Source organism: Physella acuta, unplaced genomic scaffold (genome assembly GCF_028476545.2).
Source record: "Physella acuta isolate Inbredline_101_S28 unplaced genomic scaffold, ASM2847654v3 ptg001320l, whole genome shotgun sequence".
NCBI lineage: Eukaryota > Metazoa > Mollusca > Gastropoda > Physidae > Physella > Physella acuta.
The window spans coordinates 9,856-32,918 of NW_026732835.1; the positions used below are offsets into that span (position 1 = coordinate 9,856).

At 35.3% G+C, this 23,063-nt stretch overlaps 1 protein-coding gene across 1 annotated transcript; it reads left to right on the forward strand.

Moving 5' to 3' along the window:
- Positions 1–542: 542 nt before the first annotated feature.
- LOC131958354 (fibroblast growth factor receptor 3) lies at positions 543–19,712 on the forward strand. Its single transcript, XM_059323344.1, has 15 exons — positions 543–1,398; positions 10,274–10,393; positions 14,012–14,211; positions 14,431–14,548; positions 14,714–14,904; positions 15,015–15,332; positions 15,550–15,656; positions 15,793–15,908; positions 16,421–16,540; positions 16,858–17,090; positions 17,358–17,471; positions 17,610–17,680; positions 17,917–18,054; positions 18,332–18,437; positions 18,550–19,712. The coding sequence occupies exons 2-15, from the start codon at positions 10,288–10,290 to the stop codon at positions 18,580–18,582; spliced, it is 1,971 nt and encodes a 656-aa protein (XP_059179327.1). The 5' UTR covers positions 543–1,398; positions 10,274–10,287; the 3' UTR covers positions 18,583–19,712.
- Positions 19,713–23,063: the final 3,351 nt, after the last annotated feature.

Sequence of the window (23,063 nt, forward strand, 5' to 3'; positions counted from 1 at the left end):
TATCATTCATTCAGATATTATAATTTGTATAATAAATAAAACAGGACCTTTGGTTATTTGCATATTTTCTTATTTTTTTAAAAAGTTAATTACTAAAGCTTATAATTAGTATGAGGCATATTACGAGGGGTGTAAGGCACGGGAAAATATGCTTGGTTGAGTATGTTTTTTTGAGTAGAAGTAGAAAGACAAAATCGAAATTATAAGCAGTTTATTTATTTATTTGGAGAAATATTGTTACATATAATAGTAGCCTATATTTATTGTAGACCCTATTATAATTTGTTTTTAATTCTCTAGATCTAGCTTTCTTGGTCTAAAAAAAAAGCAGCGATTTAAGTAAAAATCGTTACATAATTCCAACCTAGAACGTAAAGCCCGAATGGGGTGGGGACGTGATATTCGCTTGGACAGCCAGCGTGCACACTTGCAAAGACGTCGCATGATTTCTCTGGGCGAATTTCCTCGCAGGCTTTCTTCATCGCGGCGAGAATCCGTACTTTGTTAGGGGTTTCCTCGACACTTCCACACACGCAGTTTTAAAACCCGAAGCCACGCCGAGGGGTTTAAATCTGGGTAGAGTTCCCTGGTGTTTATTTCGGTGTATAATTATAGATTAAACCAGACACCAGGCGTAGTGCTTTAAATATTGGTATGTGGTGTTAACTTTGAATTTGACATTCGAAATTCTTTGAGTTATGCTACAGGAAGTATAGCCCGGTTAACAAATTCCGATGCAGAGCTGTTAGGTCCGGATTTTTATTGTGCTAAAGTGGACGAAAATTATTTAAAGTCTTAAATAAATCCACAAGTTAGGGCGGAAAAAAAGATTTCCAGGACTTGCAAGTTCAACTCGTCTGTTTACACTGAAGGTTGTTGACTGGTATTTAGATCTCCTTACTCCCACCACAGCAGACGACAGGGACTGGACGAGGGTGACGCATCCAATCGCGGGCAAGCGAGACCTGAGCAGAAAACAAACTTGTTGAGGCGCACAGTCCGGTTGACAGAGGACCTCTTGTGTCGTGGGGGGAAAGACGGTAAACAAGCGAGCCTTGTTGTGTTTGGGGTTTCCATCACGCCGAAAAAGGTGAGCAAATACAGCGCGGAAGTAAAGGAAACGAGCTACTAGCAAAAGGTGCGATGGACACATTCGTCAGTGATCAATGAATTAAAACACCTTGAGCCACTGTGCTTGTTGCTTCCAATACAACAAGTTATAGTAAAACAGTATGGATTAATTTCATATCTTGAATCTATTTTGTAAACCATCCAGGCAATAAAATAATAAACTGAACACGCGACAACGCTCAACACAGGGATATTGTTTATTCTGTGTTGTATTATTCAAATTTTGAAGAACTCGATGACAGTGTAAATTGCCCAGGTGATACAAAGGTAAGACCGCTCTTTGCTAACTACCTTTCTATGAAATTTTTAATTAAATTGAAGTCCCACCATTTGGTTTTAGAATTCTTTTAGAATTACATAAAGTAGGTATAAAATACTCGAGAAAAAGATCTTGCCCGAAATGAAGCATGCGTATTTGAATCTGTTGTAAATGTGGTGCCTAACTAAATCAAACTAAATTACTGTATTATTTAATAAGTTAATAAGTTAATACACTTGTTTATCTAACAGTTACCCGTGTCCATTGTTCGGTATCTTTTGGACGATTTTTATTAGCTTACTTACTAGATCTAGATTCTACTTTACTTTTACTGCGAATTGATTACTTTTTACTTTTTAATCACTTTTGATTATATAATATTGTATATTATAGTGTTTAATGTTTATATTAGTTTATAAGTAGAGACCATGTCATTAATAAAATTAATATTACTATCTTAGATCTACAATAATAGTAGTGCTGTTAATATAATATTAATCCCCCTGTTATATTAATTTTTTTAAAGGCTATGTCCGCACGCTGACCTTAATTCGCACACTACCCCCCCCCCCCCCCCAGTCGTGCTGAAATGTGTGTAAAATATTTAGTAGGGTGGGTGGGGAAGGAAGGGTACATACTTGGGTGTGGTCTTGGGCCATGTGCATTTATTGTGAAAAAAAAACCCGCCTCTTCTGTAGCCCGGGGCTGAACGAAGTGATAGGGTCATCGCAGGCTAGGGTAATCGCAGGCTAGGGTCATCGCAGGCTAGGCCTTCGCTGTGACGAAATGAAAGGCACTGATTTCAATGAACGAGTTTCAGTGGCGTAGGCAGGAGGGTGGTTAGGGGGGTCATAACCCCCCCCCCATAGACCCCTCGGTTTATATATAAAGTATGAGGGGGGTGCAAATCGAAAGTTTGAGGGGGGGGGTTGCAAATCGAAAGCTTGAGGGGGTGTGTGCAAATCGAAAGTTTGAGGGGGGAGGGGGCAAATCAAAAGTCTGAGGGGGGAGGGGTGCAAATCGAAAGCTTGTCCCCGGGTAAAAATTGGACACCCCCCCCCCCCCCACTCGAGACGATCCTGGCTACGCCACTGATGAGTTTATTAGGGGTGTCAAACTGATTTTTTAAAGCGGTCCCAGAGCTTTTTTGAAAGTTGCTATGTCAAGAACTCATGATTCTAAGATAGTGTACACTAAATTTGTTCATAAATCTCAAGTAGTAAAAAAGTTATGACGTTTTAAAAAAATTAGTTTTTAACTTTTTTTTCAACACCCTAAAAAGTGCCATGTTTGAGAGGTTATATCTGTAAAAGTATATGTCACAAACACAATCTTTTGAACTCAACACAAACACACATACATAGAGAACAGACTCAATTTTTTTCAAACCTCAAAAATAAGTACATCAATTAAATTTATTGCTTTTAAATCGGCTTTTCTCACTTTTTGAAAAAATTGAAAAGGGAAGTAAAAAACACAGTTTGTACATTTTTAAAACATCACAAAAAAAATGTTACATGTATGACTAGAACAAGTACGTTTGAAACACACGTTTGTTCAGAAGAGTGCAGGTTTCACAATCTGTCGAAAATGCGTCTTTTTAAAAAAATTACAAAAAATAAATTATGACACCTACAGTAGATCTGAATACATAGAAATAAAGGATAATCATAGCGCTTAACATGTAAACAGTGTTTGTGTCTGTGACTAATTTATATGCGATCCAATTGTGGCTGGAACAGTGCTAGGGTCACATAAAGAAATTTTTGTTGTTGAAATAATTATTAGTCTCTAGAACCAGTAGTACATTTAAAAGTAAGAACATTTATTTAGAATGCCTCAGTCAATTTGACTTACGCGAGCTTTTGATAAAATGAGGGTCAGACTTTTGGAGCTTAACTCACTATGTGAGCCTATGTTTGGAACTGTATGTAGGGTTAGGTTTAGGGCTAGGGTTAGGTTTAGGGCTAGGGTTAGGTTTGTGGTTGAAGTAGGCCAATCATCGCTGAATGTGCGACTGGCTAATCGACCAGCACCAGTCAGACCTGTGTAGAACACAGAAGAAATAAATATTACATAGTCAAAGCTAAAGTGGGGCCAAGTTTTTTTTTAAAAACACATTGTGGTGTCGAGATTATTAAGGGGAAATACAATTACATTTTTTTAAAGTTCCACCTCTTTCAACCCTGCCCTATAACCACCCCCCCTCATCTCTCTCTGCTTCCCTGAACTTCAATACAAGACACTAATGTATGCTTAATGACAACCAGTGGCGTAGGCAGGGGGGGGTTAGGGGGGGTTATAACCCCCCCCCCCCCATGGACCCCCAAAATGACTACTTTTTTACGTTAAGCTATAGCTATTGACTTGTGTCAATATTATTTAGGGCTTAAACACTAAACACTTAAGCCTGGCAGCCTCTAGAACAACAATGTATATCATTGTGATGAGAATTGCCTGTAGAATTTAGTTATGAATTTTATTATCGCGCTAAAGTAAAGTATAATAATCTGGAACGCAGTAGGCCAAGGGAAAGTTGGCCAAGGTTAGATCAGTTAAGGAGTGTCGAAAGGGAGGGGTGGGCTACGTGGGTAGGCCTTTGTTGTCTAATATGATTGTAGTGCAATCGGAAAGCGTCTAGAAATGAAAAACAAACAAAGGAATTGATTATTATTCGCATTGAGGTTCTATAATGTGTATGTTTTTACTACTTCAAACCATTTGAAATTCATTTCACTTAATTTTTAAAAAGATAAGTAAACTGAAAATGATAAAGATGGCAGAGGGAGGAGTAGGCAGGGGTGAGGGGAGGGGAGGGGGGGGTTAGAACCTTCAAAATGACAATCCTTTACGTTAAGTTACAGCTATTGACGACGATGGACTTGTGTCGCTATCATTCAGTGCTTAAACAACAAACACTCAGGGTCGCAATAGGCGAAGGGAAAGCTGAACAAGGTTATCAGTTAAGGGGTGTAAAAGGGGGTGAGGGTGGGATGAATATTGGTACGTATCAATTATAAAATACTACCTGATGCACATCTGGCAGGAAGGCGTGGGCTTGACCCACAATTGTTGACACAAAACTTTGTGTTGGTAGGCTATATAAAAAAACTGCGTATTTGGTTAAATATAGATGTAAAGCCAGGAACCTACAGTAGTCAATTTAGACAGAATAGAAGACCAATAATAATTTGCTTTCTTCTTCGTATAGTCGTGTTTTAATGTGTATCTTTTAACTACTTCAAGCAATTTAAATTCATTTTAATGATGGCGGAAGGAAAAAGGAAATTAAAAACTACTTTATTAACTGATTTCTTTACAAAGAAAAGTAAAACTGAAAATGATAAAAATGAAGATGGTACTATTGCTTTTCAAAGTACATTACATCAAGAAATGTCCATAAATTCAGCACCTTCGACTGTTTCTTACGCAAATGATATCGGCAATTTTATCAAAGGAGTTATAACAGACGATACACGGTTGTATTTATTAGAAAACATCTGGCGTCCTGATGAACTTTTAAAATTTCCAGCAAGCGGACAAAGAAATTTAAAGTTTCAATATTTGTGGCTACTTAGGTGGAACTGGTTGACTTATTCCAAATTACTTGATGGCGCATTTTGCAAATATTGTGTTTTGATTAGTTTGAATTATCGTGGTGTAGGTAGTCAGCCTATGGATAAGCTATCAAAAATTTCATTTTCAAACTGGAAAAAGGCAACAGACAAGTTTAATGAGCACCAGCAATGTGAGTATCATAAAAGAGCAATTTTACTTTCCCAAAATCGTAAATCGGTGATGGAGAAAAAAAAATTAACTTATTAAAATCTCCTTAAATGTATCATAAGTCAACAAATTCAAGAAAATCGTTTAAGATTAGCGCCCATAATAGAATCTATAATATTTTGCGGCCGACAAGGAAATTTTTAGTTGGAGAAAACTGCTGAAAATGATGGAAATTTGATTTTTATAATTTTTTACGATAGTGTACATGTGTTACTTGTTACAAAACAATAGCTAATACTAAGATAAGTTAGTCGGTGGCACCCACGAGTTTCTATTGTCACCAGCCACCAATACTTTACACGCACGCACTTACACATGCATATGTACACACACACACACACACATATATATATATATATATATATATATATATATATATATATATATATATATATATATATATATATATATATATATATAAAATGCTGGAAAAAATTTGAACCCCCCCCATGAGACGATCCTGGCTACGCCACTGATGACAACATTAATTTTTTTTAAACGTCTCGCGTATAAAACTGTCCCGAAAATTAGTGCGAATTAAAAGATTTGATTAAGTGATCGATATGATAGCAAACTAGATGGCTTGGAGTTCGAATATCGCCGCGGCAATGCGTAAAACATGTGGACTTCTTTTTCGCACCCCCCCCCCCCCCCACATACCCCCGCGCCCTGGTGTGTACGTGACATTATGCTTCCTTAGGCGATGAAAAATAAAGCATTGCGTTGTTCTGACCGTACCCTACCCTTATGTGAAATTCCCTAAAGACGCTAATTGTATTAGAATAAAGAAACGTGGACCCCAGCCAGAGTTTCTTCCAGGCATCTCTTCGGGGGGGCGAAGCCCCCCCGAAAATTTTTTACCGCCCCCCCGAACGAAATGAAATTTATATAATTTATATAGAAAATATATACTTTTAACAGTGTCCGCCCCCCCGAAGAAAGTTTACCGCCCCCCCGAAGATTTCAAGTGCCCCCCCGGAGAAAAAAGTCTGGAAGAAACACTGACCCCAGCTTGACGTAATTTTTTTTTCTGTGTTAAAAAATAAGCCGAGGCTTCAAGTGGATCTTGGCATTTCTAAAAACCCCTCAGTGCTGAGATAAGAAAATAAAAAATGGCAGTCCCACTCAACTTATCACACAACCACATCGAGGATCTTTATCGGGTGAAAGTGGACACATCCATTCCTTGTTACCCAGTCATAATTATTTCCAGAGTTTCTTTCAGGCATCTCCGAATGGGGGGGGGGGGGGGGCTCACCGGACAAAACAGGAAAAAAAAACAATTTATATAGCAAATTATAATTTACCAGTGTCCGGTCCCCTTTCCCCCTCTCAGAGTTTTAATTTAAATACGCCTATCCCCCGGAAGTTCCAAGTACCCCCTACCCCGGAGAAAAAAAATATCTGAAAGCAACCCTGATTAATATATTTTAAACGTTGGGCTGGCGATAAATTTCAGTAGCTGGTGCACGAGTTGTTTACAATCACTTAAGCAGCACCGTTATGGGACGGGGGAAGTCAAGTTGTAGGTGCCGGTTCTCGTCTTTTGTCCACGTAGGCCTAACGGTCCCGTTCTGTGTGAACCGAGCCTGGGGTCGCAGTGATGTGATACATACGTACCCCGGGGCAAGTCAAGCATCACATTGGCCATGGTGTGCCAGAACTTGTCGTGGTGGTGCCAGGATAACTACGTCTGTTGTTTGACGATGCCGCACTATATTCTTACTTGTGTGCTGTTTTGTCAGGGCCACACACTTTATCGTGTCGATTTGTGTGCGTGTGTGTGTGTGTGTCGTCGATGGAGGTTATGGTTATTAGGGATACTACCAGGGTTAGACGGCCATCTCTTTGTTGGATGGGGGGGAGGGAGAGGGGGCACAGGGAAATATTGTCCCTCCCTCAACCCCATTTTAAAGTGCTCCCCACCTCCAGATAAAATAGTCTGAAAGCGTAGTGATATCTGCAACAGATAACCGGGGTTTCTTTCAGACATTTTCCTCCATTGGGGGGGGTATGATGTGGAGAAACACCGGTTGAGGTATTATATGTCCCTTCCCTGGAGTGATCCTTGAAAGAAGCACTACAGATTAACTTCAATACAGCCATGTTAAATAAAGAAGCAGGCCTACAGTTGTTGTTTTTTTTTTCAGTTATAAATTATCCAGTTTCCACTCTTACGTAATTAATAATTATAAATAAAGCTTGGCTCATGCATATTAGGCTTCTATACATATCTTTTCATGCATGCCTGACTGCTTTTAATAGTATTGCCATATACATGCAACATAAGGCCTAACGCGTTGCCTTCCCGGCAGCAGTATTAAAAGACGGCTGCTATAAACCTAGGTTTTTATCTGCAGAAATGTGTCGAAGGGACACCGGATATTTGACACAGTTATCTTATAAAGCTCTAAATCCGAACACCGCGTCCCCAAACAAAATAACGCTTCCGGAGTCTAGTGAGGCTTTGCTACCCAGTTTAAATGTCCCGAATCTTTCTTTACGTTTTACTCCTGTATTTTGTAGAAAAGGTCTGGTGAAAGGATTTTGACATTTGTGAGAAAACTAATAATCAAACAATTCAGTATTCGGTATCTGAAATCTGGACATATTTTCTGTGGGCCAAAGAAGTTTAGTCTAGATTTAAGCACATTGGTAGGGAAAGCGAGGACTGCTGTATTAGAAGGGGCCTAATTAGCCAAATTAAGGTTGAAGGCTATTAAGGAAAGATAATATTATTACAAGACAGGATTATTATAGAAACACAATCCTTCTTGTAAACAGGGATTTCCATCCAAGACAAAAGCGAGTAAATAATATAGGGCCTGTAACATAATAATTTCTATTGTCATAAAATTATTAACACCCATAACTTGTCATTAAAGTGATTTTATTTGTTATCGATTACTAGAATAGGGTTAGCCTACTTCTGGTTGAGTTAGCGATATGGCAGTGGTCATCAGGTACGCATACTTTAACAACGTACCGATTTCTCTCCCCCCCCCCCCTTACAACATTCTATACACAGATTGTCATTAGATACGAGTAATTTATGCGCTTTCACCTACGCAGATATTCACCAATGTTGATACGCCCTTTTCTTTTGTTGTTAAAAATCTGGGTGAATACATATATTTGTGCACAGTTGGATTGGGGAGGGGGGGGGGGTTTGGAGACGCACGCTAAAATGGCCTTATTCGAACATTCTACTGGTTCCTTTTTTTTTTTTAAATGTACCGTTATATCACACGTGTACAACCGTTATCAGCCGGGTATTTAAAAAAAAAAGCACCAATCAGTGTAGTGGTGTTTAAAACATAGTTGTTTTGTACGCTCTCTTGTTTATCTTTGCCATGTGAGGGGGGGGGGGGGTAGAGGGGTTGGGGTGCGAAGCTAGTAGGGAGAATGGGTCTGGGAAAATTTTCACCCTCCCACATGTTGTACCGCAAGACCTATAAAGAGTTCGTGCTGATTTCCCCTTTTTTCGTGCGTGCGCCCATTATAGGGCGTGTCCAATTTTAGCGTTAGGCTCTATTTTTAAATTTTCTGTTCGCTAACTCAATGATTAGGCATGTGTGTTAGTAGACTGACCCAAAGACGCCCGAAATCAGAGTTTCTCCCAGGCATCTCCGCCCCCCCCCCCCCCCCGGAGATAGTCTACCGCCCCCCCCCCCCGGAGAAAGTCTACCGCCCCCCCCCCCCTCCGCCCCAACGAAATGGAATTTATATAGAAAATATATACTTTTAATAGTGTCGTCGTCCCCCCCCCCCCCCCCCCGCCCGGAGGAAAAAGTCTGGAAAAACACTGCCCGAAATGCACTGATCTTTAGATGCCACTCAAGTACTGTCCCCCCGTCAACTCAGTACTATCCCCCCAGGGTCAACTACGCCCTATCCCTCTGTGTCCACTAGCGCAGTGACCCTATGTCCGTACACTGAAGCAGTGACCTTCAAACGTGTGTGTGTGTGTGTCCCCGCTACCAGTAGCAGCCTCGCACATCACCTTGTTAAAAAAAAATACCTGTCGCCTAGTGCTAGCTCTGGTGTGGTGCACGACTGTAACTGGATAGGGTCAGCCACAATACAAGAATGGGCCGCTAACCGGACCGTCCAGTACCCTTGACCCCCGCGCAGCTATCGAGGTAGGATGTTGCCCGGTTGTGTGTTGCTAACACTAGGTCCTGTAGGGATTTAAAAGTAATGGTCAGTATGTGTTTTTTTTTCTATTACAAATTTTAGTGTTCGGGAAGAAATATTTCAAATTGATCTTTTTTTTTTTTAAAAGAACAATTTGAAATAGATAATAAAACAGCATGTATATCTAGGTTTCGTGGCTGTCTCTTATTTATTTTCCGAATCCATAACTGGTGTTCTATAAGGGTTCTGCCACAGAGCACAGTGAAGATTATACTCTATCCTTTTATGTGCCGAGGTCAGAAAAACAGGTTAGCTCTACTGCCTCTTGAGCCGTCTGTTCTGAAACGATACTTTATTTTTTATTTTTACCTATCCAGTGGCCAGTGAGGATTTTTTAAAATCTACTATATCATTTCTCAAATTGGTTTTATAATTAAAGGCCTATATTTAAGGCCCTACGTTAGTTATGCACACTGTAAGTCAATCGTGTATTGCAAGTTAGCAAACGCACTTCCCATATTTTTATAAATTAAAAAAAAAAACACCTGAAATTTGATAATCAACATGCTGCTCTAACTTAGATATCAACATTGCCAACTGTCTTGGTTGTCGTACGTAGACTAGTCGCTTGATTTATGCGGTTTATAACGGAGCGTTTCCCTTAACAGAACTATACGAGTTGACCCTAAACATAAGTAGCTTAGGTTATCCCACGTGACCAGCGCGTCCGTTGATCAGACGCAATTAAGTGAGCGATGTTCAGCTAACCGTAACATTCATTTGCATATTCACAGGGGCGAGAAAAATCACATGCATATTAACGAGGTACACACTTGCATTCATTGTTATATATAGCAGATATGTCAACGTCTCTACTAAATGTGATCAAGGGCTTCCACGTTTTACTTCCATTGCGCTGATTCGTTGGTTTTGTAAATAAAGTTTTTGTTTATTTTCCAGGTTTTCAGCCAACCATGAAACCATTGAGGTCGTTGTGTCCGGTTGTGACAGTGTCAGTGCTGGTCCTCCTCACGTGTTGCGTCTGCGCTGCCCAAATAAACCAGCAGACTTCAGTCAAAGGTGAGTACTGTGGAAAGTCAATCGTGAGTTGTTTCAAGAAAGGTGGTGGCTTGTTGTATGTATTGTACTTGTAGTTACTAACTGTTGTGTATAAAGAGTGGTGAGGATTGTGAATAGTAGATATAGTATACGATCTTGTTCGGTAGCTGTTGTAGGCGGATCGTTCAGTAAGATGCTATTATTGTAATTTGTGTGTAAAAAGTGTATTTCCCCGTGTAAAATGTACCAGTCTTTGCCGTGCAGACACTAAACCAATGTGACGTGTTTTTGACATTCGATGGGGTTTTCCAAGCAGTGGTCTTAGTTCAAAGACACACACGCACAAATTAGACGTTTAGACATCCAACGTTGATATTTGGACATGCATCCAACGTTGATAAATGGACATGCATCCAACGTTGATATTTGGACATGCATCTAACGTTGATATTTGGACATGCATCTAACGTTGATATTTGGACATGCATCTAACGTTGATATTTGGACATGCATCTAACGTTGATATTTGGACATGCATCCAACGTTGATATTTGGACGAGCATTCAACTTGATATTTGGACATGCATCCAACGTTGATATTTGGACATGCATCCAACGTTGATATTTGGACATGCATCCAACATTGATATTTGGACGTGCATCCAACATTTGTATTTAGACTTGTATCCAACATTGATCTTTGGGCATGCATTTAACATGATACCAAAACGTGTATCCAACATTGCTATCAACAGTGTTTCTTTCAGACTTTTTTATCTTTGGGAGGAGCGGGCACGGGTAAAATTTTATATTTACTATAAAAAAAATATATTTCGTTGGGGGGGGGGGGGGGGGGGGGAAGGGGCGCGCGGTGTGTATGTGGAGCAGTAGACGTGTTTGGGGAAGGGGACGGAGTCCAGACGGACCCCCCCCCCCCCCCAGAGATGTATGAAAGAAACACATGCTATTCAACGTGCACAGAAAATTTGCTTCGAATTATATTTCACCAAACATAAGAAAGGGAACCACAACCTACTCTTAAAATAATTTAAATCTATTATCTTTTCTGTTAAACTTTTTATTCAACATATTAATTTGATTAATTGCATTCTGATCGACGCTGGGACGGGGGGGGGGGGATGCGTGTAACAATGCGAGAACCGTTCGGCTATTTTTTCCTTTGACCTTTTTTATGGTTGCGTTACCCGATCACTAGGGGCTTTGAGATCGTGTTAGGTGTAGGCCTAGACGTGGATTTTTTTTTTCAATCAACATCCGGTGTTTTCTTTAGCTTGAATACTTAACGCAAGAAAACGTGTTCAGATCGCTTTGTCGCGAAGTGGGTTACGGTGCCGCATATTTATCAATAAAATATATTTCTTAAAAAAAGAATGTACTAAAGTTCTTTCGAGAAAAAAAGTGTATGCGTTTTCCTCATATAGAATCTATATATTTTTTCGAAAGATTATTTCAGTCTGATTTACGTTTGTGTTATGACTAAACGTTACTACTTCGCTTGTGTATGTAGATTTAGTAGGTCTAACGCTATATTAAGTTTATCTTCCATGTATCAGTAAATTTCCTTAATAGTCACACAAAATTCATTTTTTTACAAGATATTTAATTTGATAACTTTTCCTAAGGTTTGGGACCAATATTTCAAATACTTTTTGTTTTACACAAAAAAAAAAAACAAAAAAAAAAAACAAAAAACAAAAAAACAACCAATTTCTAATGCCTCAATGTGGCCAAAAGAACCATTAGGGCATACTATATGTGTTCTTCGTTTTTGTTTAAAAAATAATAGTCCTACCCCGTGATATCGGCTTTAATATACAAAAATAGCACACAAAAGAGTTATAGGGCCTACAAGCGGAGTATTCAGAACGTGCTATAATCTTTATGACCTAACGTTCGTGAATGGATCTTTTCTACAACCGCGGCTGTCAACCAAAGAGGCGTGGGACACACTTCCCCCACTGATTGATGCTGGTATCATAGCTCTACACGGCGTTCTAGCACTGCCCGGCTTTACACGGCCTGATAGAAATGCCCTCTATTTAAACGGGATGCCAAAAATAAAGTTGACTTTACAAAACAGCCTTTGAAAATATCCGAACATACTTTCGTTTGATTGGCGTGCAACTAGTTATATCCGTGGGCTTGGGAGGGGAGGGGGCTAATATTTTTGTCTGTTGATTTTAAAAGCTACACAATTAGATATATTTACCACTTCCATTTCGGGACACTCATACCAAAAAGGTTTTATTAAGAAACAGTTTTAAAATTGTATTATTCCTTTTTTTTTTTTTAAAGAAAAGGATATCTGGTGGTAAACCTACTGTTAACACGTTGGGTAGTTGTTTCTTTTTATTCGCGCTACCCACTCAATACGATTACTAGGTGGTTTTTTTTTTACACCCACACAGCTATCGATTAAAATCAAGTCTTGCCGACTAACCAATAAACCATGATTTAAAAAATATATTTAGAATTCTTGATGTTCTGAAATTATCATTTACAATATTTAAATTTAGCTACGCGCATTATTTTCTATAGCCTAATCTTATAAATTTAATGTTCAAAATCTTTAGTTTTTTTCCCCCTCTGGTATCAACAATGGAAATTCTTCCTTCAGAATACGGTTCTGAACAGAGTTTGAATGTGGTCAAGCTCCACAATAGCCCGCGTAAAGCAGGAGCAGAAAACTCCCTGCCCTACCGTTTACCATTGTCATCATTACTCCCTGGCATTGTTATAATGACCCCAGGTCACATAGTTTCTTTTCATCCTGGCCAAGTGTATCACCGTGGGACAAAAAGATACCTGGCCTACTTGGTTTTTTCCCACCATCCTTTACAAAGTAGGCTACTGGCATTTTAACAATGGTAGTGGTTTTTTTTGGTTGATTTTTTTAAAAACTTTTTATTCCCTCCAAAAAAGCATTCTATCTTGATACAAAATGCATTCCAAATTCCAGTTTGATTTAAATGAAATATAAAACACTTAAAATCTAATTATTTGAATTATGTTGAATATTTTTAGTCTATTTGTGTGTTCTGAGGTATCATTTAGGCTGCATATACATTGTCTAAAAGTTAACCCATAGAAGAACTACAGTTCCCCTTTTTTAGACATTTTATAATGACAATTGTAAAAGTAAGTAAGTTTCCCTTTCAAACCTGATGGTCTATGGGGCAAGTGAGGTAGAGTTCACTTGTTTCTGTGACCTCAGCAAATGAAGAGATAGTATGGTCAGCACTATGCCCAGCTGCTTTTACTCTCCCTAACATGAGTTAGGTACCCATCAGAGTTGGGTGGACTCAGGGACGGTCTACTGACTTGAACCTGGATTCGAACTCGAGACTTACGGGGTAGCACTCCAGCTCTCTACCGCTAGACCACTCCGTCCCATGACAACATCTCATTGGTTACAATGACAATTGTAATAGTAATTAAATCTTTAAAAATACTTCCTGCTCATCCTGTAACCACGTTTTGCTCCAAGTCAGTTACAAATGTGCCAAAAATGATAAAATTGAGGCCAGGAGTGCATTAGATGTAACAATCATAAATAATTCTTAATGTCTGGTAAAAGCAGTTAAGTAAACCTGTTTTTTTTTTTTAATTTTGCTCCAGAACAACCATTTAAACTTGAGTGGTCCTCAAAGAACATGCCGGTTACTGTCAAAAAGAGAACACCTCATTCAGAAACAGAGTTTTATTGTGGTGTCCAGCCTGACAACTTTGAAAGGTGGTATTTATACGAGAGCAAGATAACTCTAAAGTGGCTAAAGAATGGAAAGCCAGTGGATAAAGATAACAGACTTAAGAAAATTGTAAGTACACCTGTTGAATTAACCATCAATCTTAGCCTATAGCCAGAATATAATAAGGTTTTTTGTATTCACTGTAAATGAGTTATTTCATTATTCCAGAATTAAGCTTAACTTTTACAGTTTTTTTTCTGCATATTAAGCATAAAAAAATCAATTAAAATATGTAGATCTAGCAAAGTATCTCATGAAATTGAATGTTTTGCTTGTTGAAAATTTCAGGGCTGGTCTCTGCACATTAAAGATCTGAAAGTTTCAGACAGTGGAACCTACACTTGTGTGGTGCAGTTAAAAGAGCTCAACATGGAGATGCAATGGCAGTTTTTTCTTGATGTTTATGGTAATATTTTAAACTTCTTAACTGAAGAATTAAGGAAGCTTTAATTTTGTATTTACTGTATGGATCATTGCATTACTGTTTAAAGATTTTTATGATTTATGATTAAATTTCAATATATTTTTTTCAAAAGTGTAGACGAATAAAAAAGGTTGTTTATCATTTCAGCTGCATCCACAAGCATCCCAATAGTTGAACCTTTACGTAATCAAACAGCCAAGCTGGGAGCCACTGCAACGTTTAACTGTGTGACCCAGACAGCCAATGTAGAGATGACGTGGTTAAAACTGAATTTCATCAACGGAAGTTGGGGTGAAGGCCCGCTTCATTCTGATGACCCACACATCACCAAATTAATAGTAAGCTCCATTTGATAGTTTATAAACCACATTGGTTTCTGAAAAGATTACATAATGGTCGAACTTATTTTACTAGTAAATTTTAAAACAAATCCTTTATAACCGAATAGGAATGGAATGCAACTCACCATCCGCTTGTATTGGAGAATGTGCAAGAAAACGATGAAGGCTGGTATGTGTGTTTACTAAGAAATAACCTGGGAGAGAACCATCAGGCAGCTTACCTCAGTGTTGTACAAGATGAAAAGCCAGTGTCTAGTCCTGTATTGGAGAGCAAGCCAACACAAAACTTGGACCAGTTCATACTCATCATTGGCATTTGCTGTGGGGTTGCTGTTTTGCTTGTTGCCGTGGCTGTCAGCGTCAGTATTTACTGCTACAAAATAAAAAAACTGAAAATGGAGCGTCTTCAACTGTATCATAAAAATGTAAGCCATAGTTTAACATTTTACCAACAACTGCTAGAAATCACTCATCAAATAAACTTTAATTTTTATGGTTTACATTTACATATTTAATCCACACTAGTAGAGGTGTTTTCTTTTCCAGATTTAGTTAAGATTATTTCTTGTAAGACTAATCTAAATTTATTTGTCTGTTTGTGTAATGTATTCCATTTTAATTTAATTTTAATTGTTTATATAGGAAGCCCCAACTTCTCCCCTGTTGTCAGTCAGCTGTGGACCCATCCCAACCTCATCATCAAGACCTATCATGCCTATAGATAATGCATTAGAGTTTCCTAGAGAGAGGTATAGTATTTCTACTTTTATGTAGTAACACATTAGTAAATTTGTTAATGGGAAATAATTTAGTTAAATGTCATTTTCAAGATACTTAGTTATGACAACAATTTTTTTAAAATGGTTGAAATGTTTTTCTTTGTAGATTGGACATTCAAGAAATAATTGGTCAAGGTGCATTTGGTGTGGTCAAGAAAGCATCAGCATTTGGAATTGGAGAAAACTCTAAGTCAAGTATTGTGGCAGTAAAAACATTGAAAGGTACGTCACATTTGTTGTAAATGGATATAGATGTTATATATAAACGTAGGATTTGTATTGATGTCCTGAATAATGTGTTTCAGTTAGTCAGATGGTAGGTAGAGAGCAGCTATTTGTACTTTCATGATGGCTTTTTTAAAATAGAGTGCTATTCATATTAAATCAGATTGTGCTGTTTTGTGTTGTGTTGAGTATTTAAAACATGTTTCCAAGATTACCTGTTTTAAGAAAATACTATTACTAGAGGCATACCAAAGGATCAGATCTATGGTATTATTAGGTGGGATTGGTTAAAGTTTCAGAGGAACATGATAGGGGTCATGGCTGAGTTAGGGGTGGTAGACCCCCAGAAGGTGGGGGAGAGGTGGCATTTTGATTTTTTCTGCTGAGTTATTTTATGGGAGTACTGTTTGTAGAACAGGTTTAATTGTAAATCTTTCTAGACATTTATTCATGTATTATTGATGGCATTAATTCATATAAAATTTTTTTTTTTTTTTTTTTATGTTTAGATGATGCAACATATCAAGAACATTGTGAGTTCATCAAGGAAGTGGATGTGATGAAAACTGTTAAAAAGATGGGTTATCATATCAACATTGTCAACTTCCTGGGCTGCTGTACACAAAATGGTAGGTTGAGGAATGTTAAACTTTTCAGTGGAGAGTTTCATTTGATAAGTGTGTGTCTGGTGTCAGTATGTGTAGTAGAGATTAAAATGTGTTCCAAGTTTTTAAAAAATTTAATCATAGTCAAGATGTAAAATGTATCTGTATTTCAAACTTAGTAAGCAAGTTTCAACCTGAGAATTTTGTTAGTTATATGAATTTATTAGCCTGGGATTAGAATTACTTAAGTGGATGGAAGTAACCACTAGATAATGCTACTCAGTTAATATACAGTCTATTGTTAGACATTGGTGTTAATGTTGTCATTCTGTGATTTACAGGTCCTTTGCTGATGATTGTTGAATATTGCAAGAAGGGAAACCTCAGAGACTACTTGCTATCATTTCGAACACGACCATGGAGCATATCTGGATGGAAAGAGGATGGTGATGTTTACATGCAAGGAGTAGACATAGAGGAAGCAGAAAATGCTAAAAATTTGCTCTCTCAGAAAATACTTTTATCATTCAGCCATCAGATTGCTAGAGGAATGGAATTCTTGTCTTCAAACAAGGTTAGTGTTTTTTTAAATAACTTATTAGTTATGTCATTTTGACACATAACTCAAATGTCTAAGATATTTTCTTGCAAGTAATATTTGTCATAGTTTGCTTTTACTCCAATGACAAATAAATCTCTTAATTTTAGATACAATATGCTGACCTTAAAATAAATGTAGTATTTTTTCTGTTTTGTACTTAAATAATCATAATTTAAGAAAAGAAATTATTTAAATATTTTAAATTCAGGAACATTTCTTGATTTTGTTGTTTTTTAATAGTGCATTCACAGAGACCTGGCAGCGAGAAATGTTTTGGTGACGGAGGATAATGTTCTAAAAATAGCTGACTTTGGTCTGGCTCGTAATGGAGACTATTACAGGAAAACTTCAGGGGTAATTCAAAATTGTACTTTTCAATTAAAAAAATAAATTATCAACTAAATGCATGTCTATAAATCATGGAAAAATAAATTTAATTTTGAACTGGGTATGATTTTCAGTGTATAACTATATGAACTTTGCTTTCAACAGGGTCAGTTCCCAGTAAAGTGGATGCCCCCTGAGGCTTTGATTGACTTTAAATACACTGTAAAAAGTGATGTGTAAGTACTCCATTGAATCTCAGTCATAGCTTTGATTAGTTATGTTAAGAATGTGGGGTAGAACTAGTTGGTTGAATAGGGCTGGTAAGTAGGTCATCCACCAGTTCTATGGGTCATGCAAGTTTTACTGAGCCTTTGAACTGGTTGGTGACCTACTTACTAGCCCTACTGATGTGCTTCTTTTTCTGAATGTACCAAGTATAATTATTTCTAAAACTTAATTTTGATAATCACAGATGGTCCTTCGGTATTGTGATGTGGGAAATATTTTCTCTTGGTGGGATGCCATATCCAACTATTCCACACCAAGACCTGTACAACAAACTCATTAAAGGATATAGGATGGAAAAACCACCCTTGGCTCCTGATTCTTTGTAAGCTCCACTTTAAAGTTTTAAAGTGCTTTAGTCAATTCTTTAATTAAAACTTAAAAAAAAAAGACTTGTCACTTTAACTGAATATTAAGGGGCTTTATTTTATAGAATTGCAATTTTAGATATTTCATTCAAATACTTAAAGTTATAAAAAATATTATCTTCATGTTTTAAAAGAATGTGAATTTTTTATGCTCTCTTAAAAGTTATTTTTATATTGCAAAATCATTGTACATGAATAATTAAAGGGAACACTTATTTTTCTGGTTGCATTTAGATATGATACAATGAAGAGATGTTGGAATCATTTTCCTGATGACCGACCTGACTTCACTACACTTGTTTTAATTTTGGAAAGGCAGCTTGTTAGAGTTTCAAATGGGGTCAGTTTACTAACAGTAATATTATAAGATTAGTATAGTTGATTTGTGAGCTTCACCTTTTTATTAAGAATCATGTTAATTGTGTAGTAATTTAAAAAATTTGTCTTGGCAGGGATATTTGGAAGTCTTGGCTGATGATTCGTGATATACTTTGCAACTTTTTTGAACATTGAAATCCAGTGATTGGCTGTTGTTTTATAATATTAGTCTAGATGCATAGTTAACTAGTGTGCTATATTGCTTCAAGTTCAGTCAAATATTTTAAAAAAATATTTTGGCTAGGATTTAATTTAAAGTATAAAAATAATTTAATATATTATGTACAAAGTTCAGAAATGTTTAAAATACTTTTTTTTTAAATTGCTTATTAAACTGATTAATAGAACTGAAAAGATAGCCTAATCTTTTCTAGTTTAAAAAATATTGTTGAATACTGTATATATATTTATTACTTTTAGTTAAACTATAACAAAACAGAATTTATTTTTCCGTACAAATTATGTTCATATTTTATTTATTTGTACAAATCCAACAATAATTTTTGTTCACTTTGCCTTGTGGCTGTTTATTACAAAAATTATTTATACTTTTCTAAAAATTTTATGTTCATTCTCTTGTTGATAAACTAGATGTAACAGATTTTTTTTTGTGTTCAATTGATAATGTGCCATTAAAACAAAGTTTTATTTTTATGTAATTGAGATACAGTTACTTTATCCTGAAGATTTATTTGACATTGCAAATATTAAAGCTTCCACTACTCAGTTTCAATTAAGAATAAGTCTTAAATTTATAATTTAAAAAAATTGCTTTATAATTTAAATTTTGAAACAAAGTGATGCAGTTTATAGACAGGCAAGACCACAGTTGTGTTAGTGAAAATCAATTCCAAAATGTGAAATTGTTGAGCTTTTAGAATACCTTTATTGTTTAAATTACATTATAATTTGTTATTTTATTAGTATTATAACTAATGTATTCACTTCAATATAGTTTATTACTATGCATTCATGTGTTCATTCATCTTTTTATATACATTAGGAATGGACAAACAGATAATTGGATTGCATTTTGCACCCAGCTGTGTATTAATTAGCAGAAATTTTATAATGTACATATCACAACAGAAAGTTGTATTATAAAAGTGCCTTTTATTGTTTTATTTTTTGACTCAAGATACCTTTGTGTTCAACATGTATTATATATTTTTTATGTGTTCACTTTGTATTATACACTTACTTTTCCCAGTTCAGCTTTTTGCAAACAGGTTTTTATTTTTAAAAAAATTTCAAACCAAGAAGTTTTAAAATTATTTGATTTTAAAATAGTACATTTTGTTATTTCATTTACATTCCAAGCATTTTGTTTTTAGTATTTTTAAGAAAGTTTTTGAAAAAATGTAACCTTGCTGCCCTTTTTGTTTAACAGCTAATATACTGATTCAGTTTTTACGTAGCCTACAATTAGAATTTTTAAGAAGAAGACTGTTTAGGAATTTAAACATTCCAAATACAACTCTAGCTCCAACATTCCAATGTCTGCATAATCATATCTGTTTAATATTTTTTATATAAGTATTTTCAATGGCAAAATTTTTGTTTTATAGACAATCCTGAAAATGTATGCATCTAAACATGATTTTTAGTCATTTCTTTTTAACTAAAATAATAGTAGATCTGTATGCATCTTGTAAATAAAATTCTGATATAACTTTTATTAAAACAGTATTTTAAAATAACATTTTTGCCCTATAGTTTTTAAAAAAAAAATTTTTCTCAACAAAATTTGATAAAATGTTTTGATTTTTTATCCATGTTTTTAATAATTGCTAACTATTGAATGATTGGTCATACCGTCCTGAGTAAATAAAGACAAATTTAATGGACCTGCTATTGTGTTCTGAGTCAATCTTAAAAATAATTAAGTTAACATGTTTAGTGTCTTTTTCTTTGTTATCTGATATCAAGAACATGACACATTCAAATGCATATTTTCAATTGTGCAATATCAGGGCTACAGGACATTACCCCCCCCCCCCCCCCACCAAGATAGAATCCTGATTCTAACTCCAACTCTGTACCTTAATCCTAACATTAAGGCAAAGACAAAAAACCTAAGAATTCACCTCACCCTAAAATTAAGCCAAACCCAACTCTAGACATTGATTTAAGCCTAACCCTAGCCCAGACTCAAACCCTAGCTGAATCTTAAGCCATGACAGGGGGGTAATGCCCTGTTCCCCAATATCAGACAGTATATTGTGTCAATTATGTTGCCAGTGACTTTTTTTTTTAAAAGTAAAAAAAAAATAAGATAAAAAATTCCAAGACTTTAATTCAATCAAACCTTTAATAGTGTTTGTTGATTAAAATATGTAAATATAAATATTTATTTATATAAATTATAAACAATACACACTCAGATCTCAAATCACCAAATAAATATATTAGTCAACTGAGTATAAAAATGTTAACCTTTCAAATTTTTAAAATAAGCATTCAAAATAACCCTACAAAGATGATGCTTTCTCTTTTTTACTCCATCTCTTAAAAGCTGATGTTAAAGTAGGTCTATGCACCAAGTAAATGTAGTGACTCAATAGAAAGGGTGAATATTACAGAATAATTTAGTAAATTAAAAAACAGGATTCTGTTAGCTATGTTAAAATCTATCCTGGTTAATAGTTTTAATACAGCATCATCTTTATACATACTTTTTAAAAAATCTTTACAAATTAAGCACATATGCCACAAACTCTCATATCTATAAAGAAAATCTAAATATAGGGTTGGAAGAAATCATGTAGTAATTATTCCAAAAATCATAAACCATGTTAAACTATTCCAAAACATGAGGCTATTTATTTATATTTTTTTTTACATATTTACACTTTCAAATTTTATGTGTGGCCATTACAACATCTGATCACACAGGTTAAAGGTTTAATAAAATGCTGTATTCTGTAGGTTAGTTCATCTAAGAAGTAGATTGATAAGTAAAAATCTGTAACTATTATCTTAATGCCAGATGACAATAATAATAAAAAAGAATCAAAAGGAATTTATCAACAAATACATCCTCCAAACTCCTTATCATCAACAAATATAATGTCATAACTTCATAGCCTCATTGTAACTACTGCCCCCAGTGATTAACATTCGTTACATTACGTTTTTAATTGCGGAAATTTTTAAAAAATAAATCCCAGTAACCCAGACGGTAGTTTTATTTATAACATATACCATGTGTATACTTATAGGGTTCAAGGGGTTATGGTAAATTTTAACATATTGTACAAGCTGTTATTTCAACATTTTAAAATCCTTATTAAAATATATAAAACACAAGCAACAGCACAAAATCACCAGGAAGAAAACTGTAAAGTTATAAGTCTTGGATATATAATCCTGTATGGACCAGTAGCATATTAGAGTCCTTAACCCATGCATAATTTATAACCATGGCCATTTGGTTATGGCTCTACCTTTATAACAGAAAATAAAATTCAGTGTATATGTATATTGTGACATATACAAAGTAAGCCAACAAGTAAGTAAAATAAGTTATGAAGAATTAAAACACTCAGAATACTTTTATAAAAATATCACTAAAATATTTAACTGTAAAAATGTATTCATTTTATTAAGAAAATGAATATGGAATGATTTTCAACTTACTTTAATTAACAACCAAATCATCACAAGGGATAAATACTTATTAAACATCTACCTATTCAACAAATAAACTCACAGCTACAAATTTAACAATGCTTTCAGTTGGGTGAAATTAGCCAAAATTTAGTCTTTTAGTCCGGTGACACTCAATAACATGGAGCAGTAATGACATGTTGAATATAAATAACTTGTATTATTTTTTTAAAAATTATATATAACAAAAGATATCAATTTTTAAAAAGTAAAAATTTACAAGTTTCATAAAAATATCTGCATTCAATTGATATTTACATGTGAAATTTTTGGCATATCTAACTAAAATATGACAACAGATGCTGCATTAAGGTTCATACAATCATTTGTAAAGTAGTATAACAAATTGTGTATGCAAAAAATTATAAACAAATTATAAAATTCTCCTTTACTGTCTTCATCAAACTGTCCTCTCATGCCATGAGACAAAAACTATTTCAATTAAATGCATGTACAGTATAGTACACAATTAGTAAAAAAAACAAAGTTACCTAACTGTAACTATGAATTGATCTTAGAAAAAAAAAAAACACTATATATGAAATTTATGTAGTCTTGTTTAAGCTTATGGACAACAATAAAGATTACCACAAGAATCATTAGCACTGTTTTAAAACTTGTTTTCTCCTACACTAATTTTAATACAAAATCCCTGATTCAGTTACAGGCACATGTTAGAGTGAGTTATACAACAATTGTAAAATATTTGTTGGCTGTCTAAGCTTACATAACAAAGAATTTAATTCAATAAACCCTCTTACAATATATTATATACCCTGAGTTTTTGATCACACTGTTATAATTAATTCTAAGTTTAAAATAATGTGCATTGAATTATACCATATGACCAACACCTAGATTTAAATAATCAATATTATTATTTAAAATATGATCTAGAATAGTTTTAAGGGTTGAATAT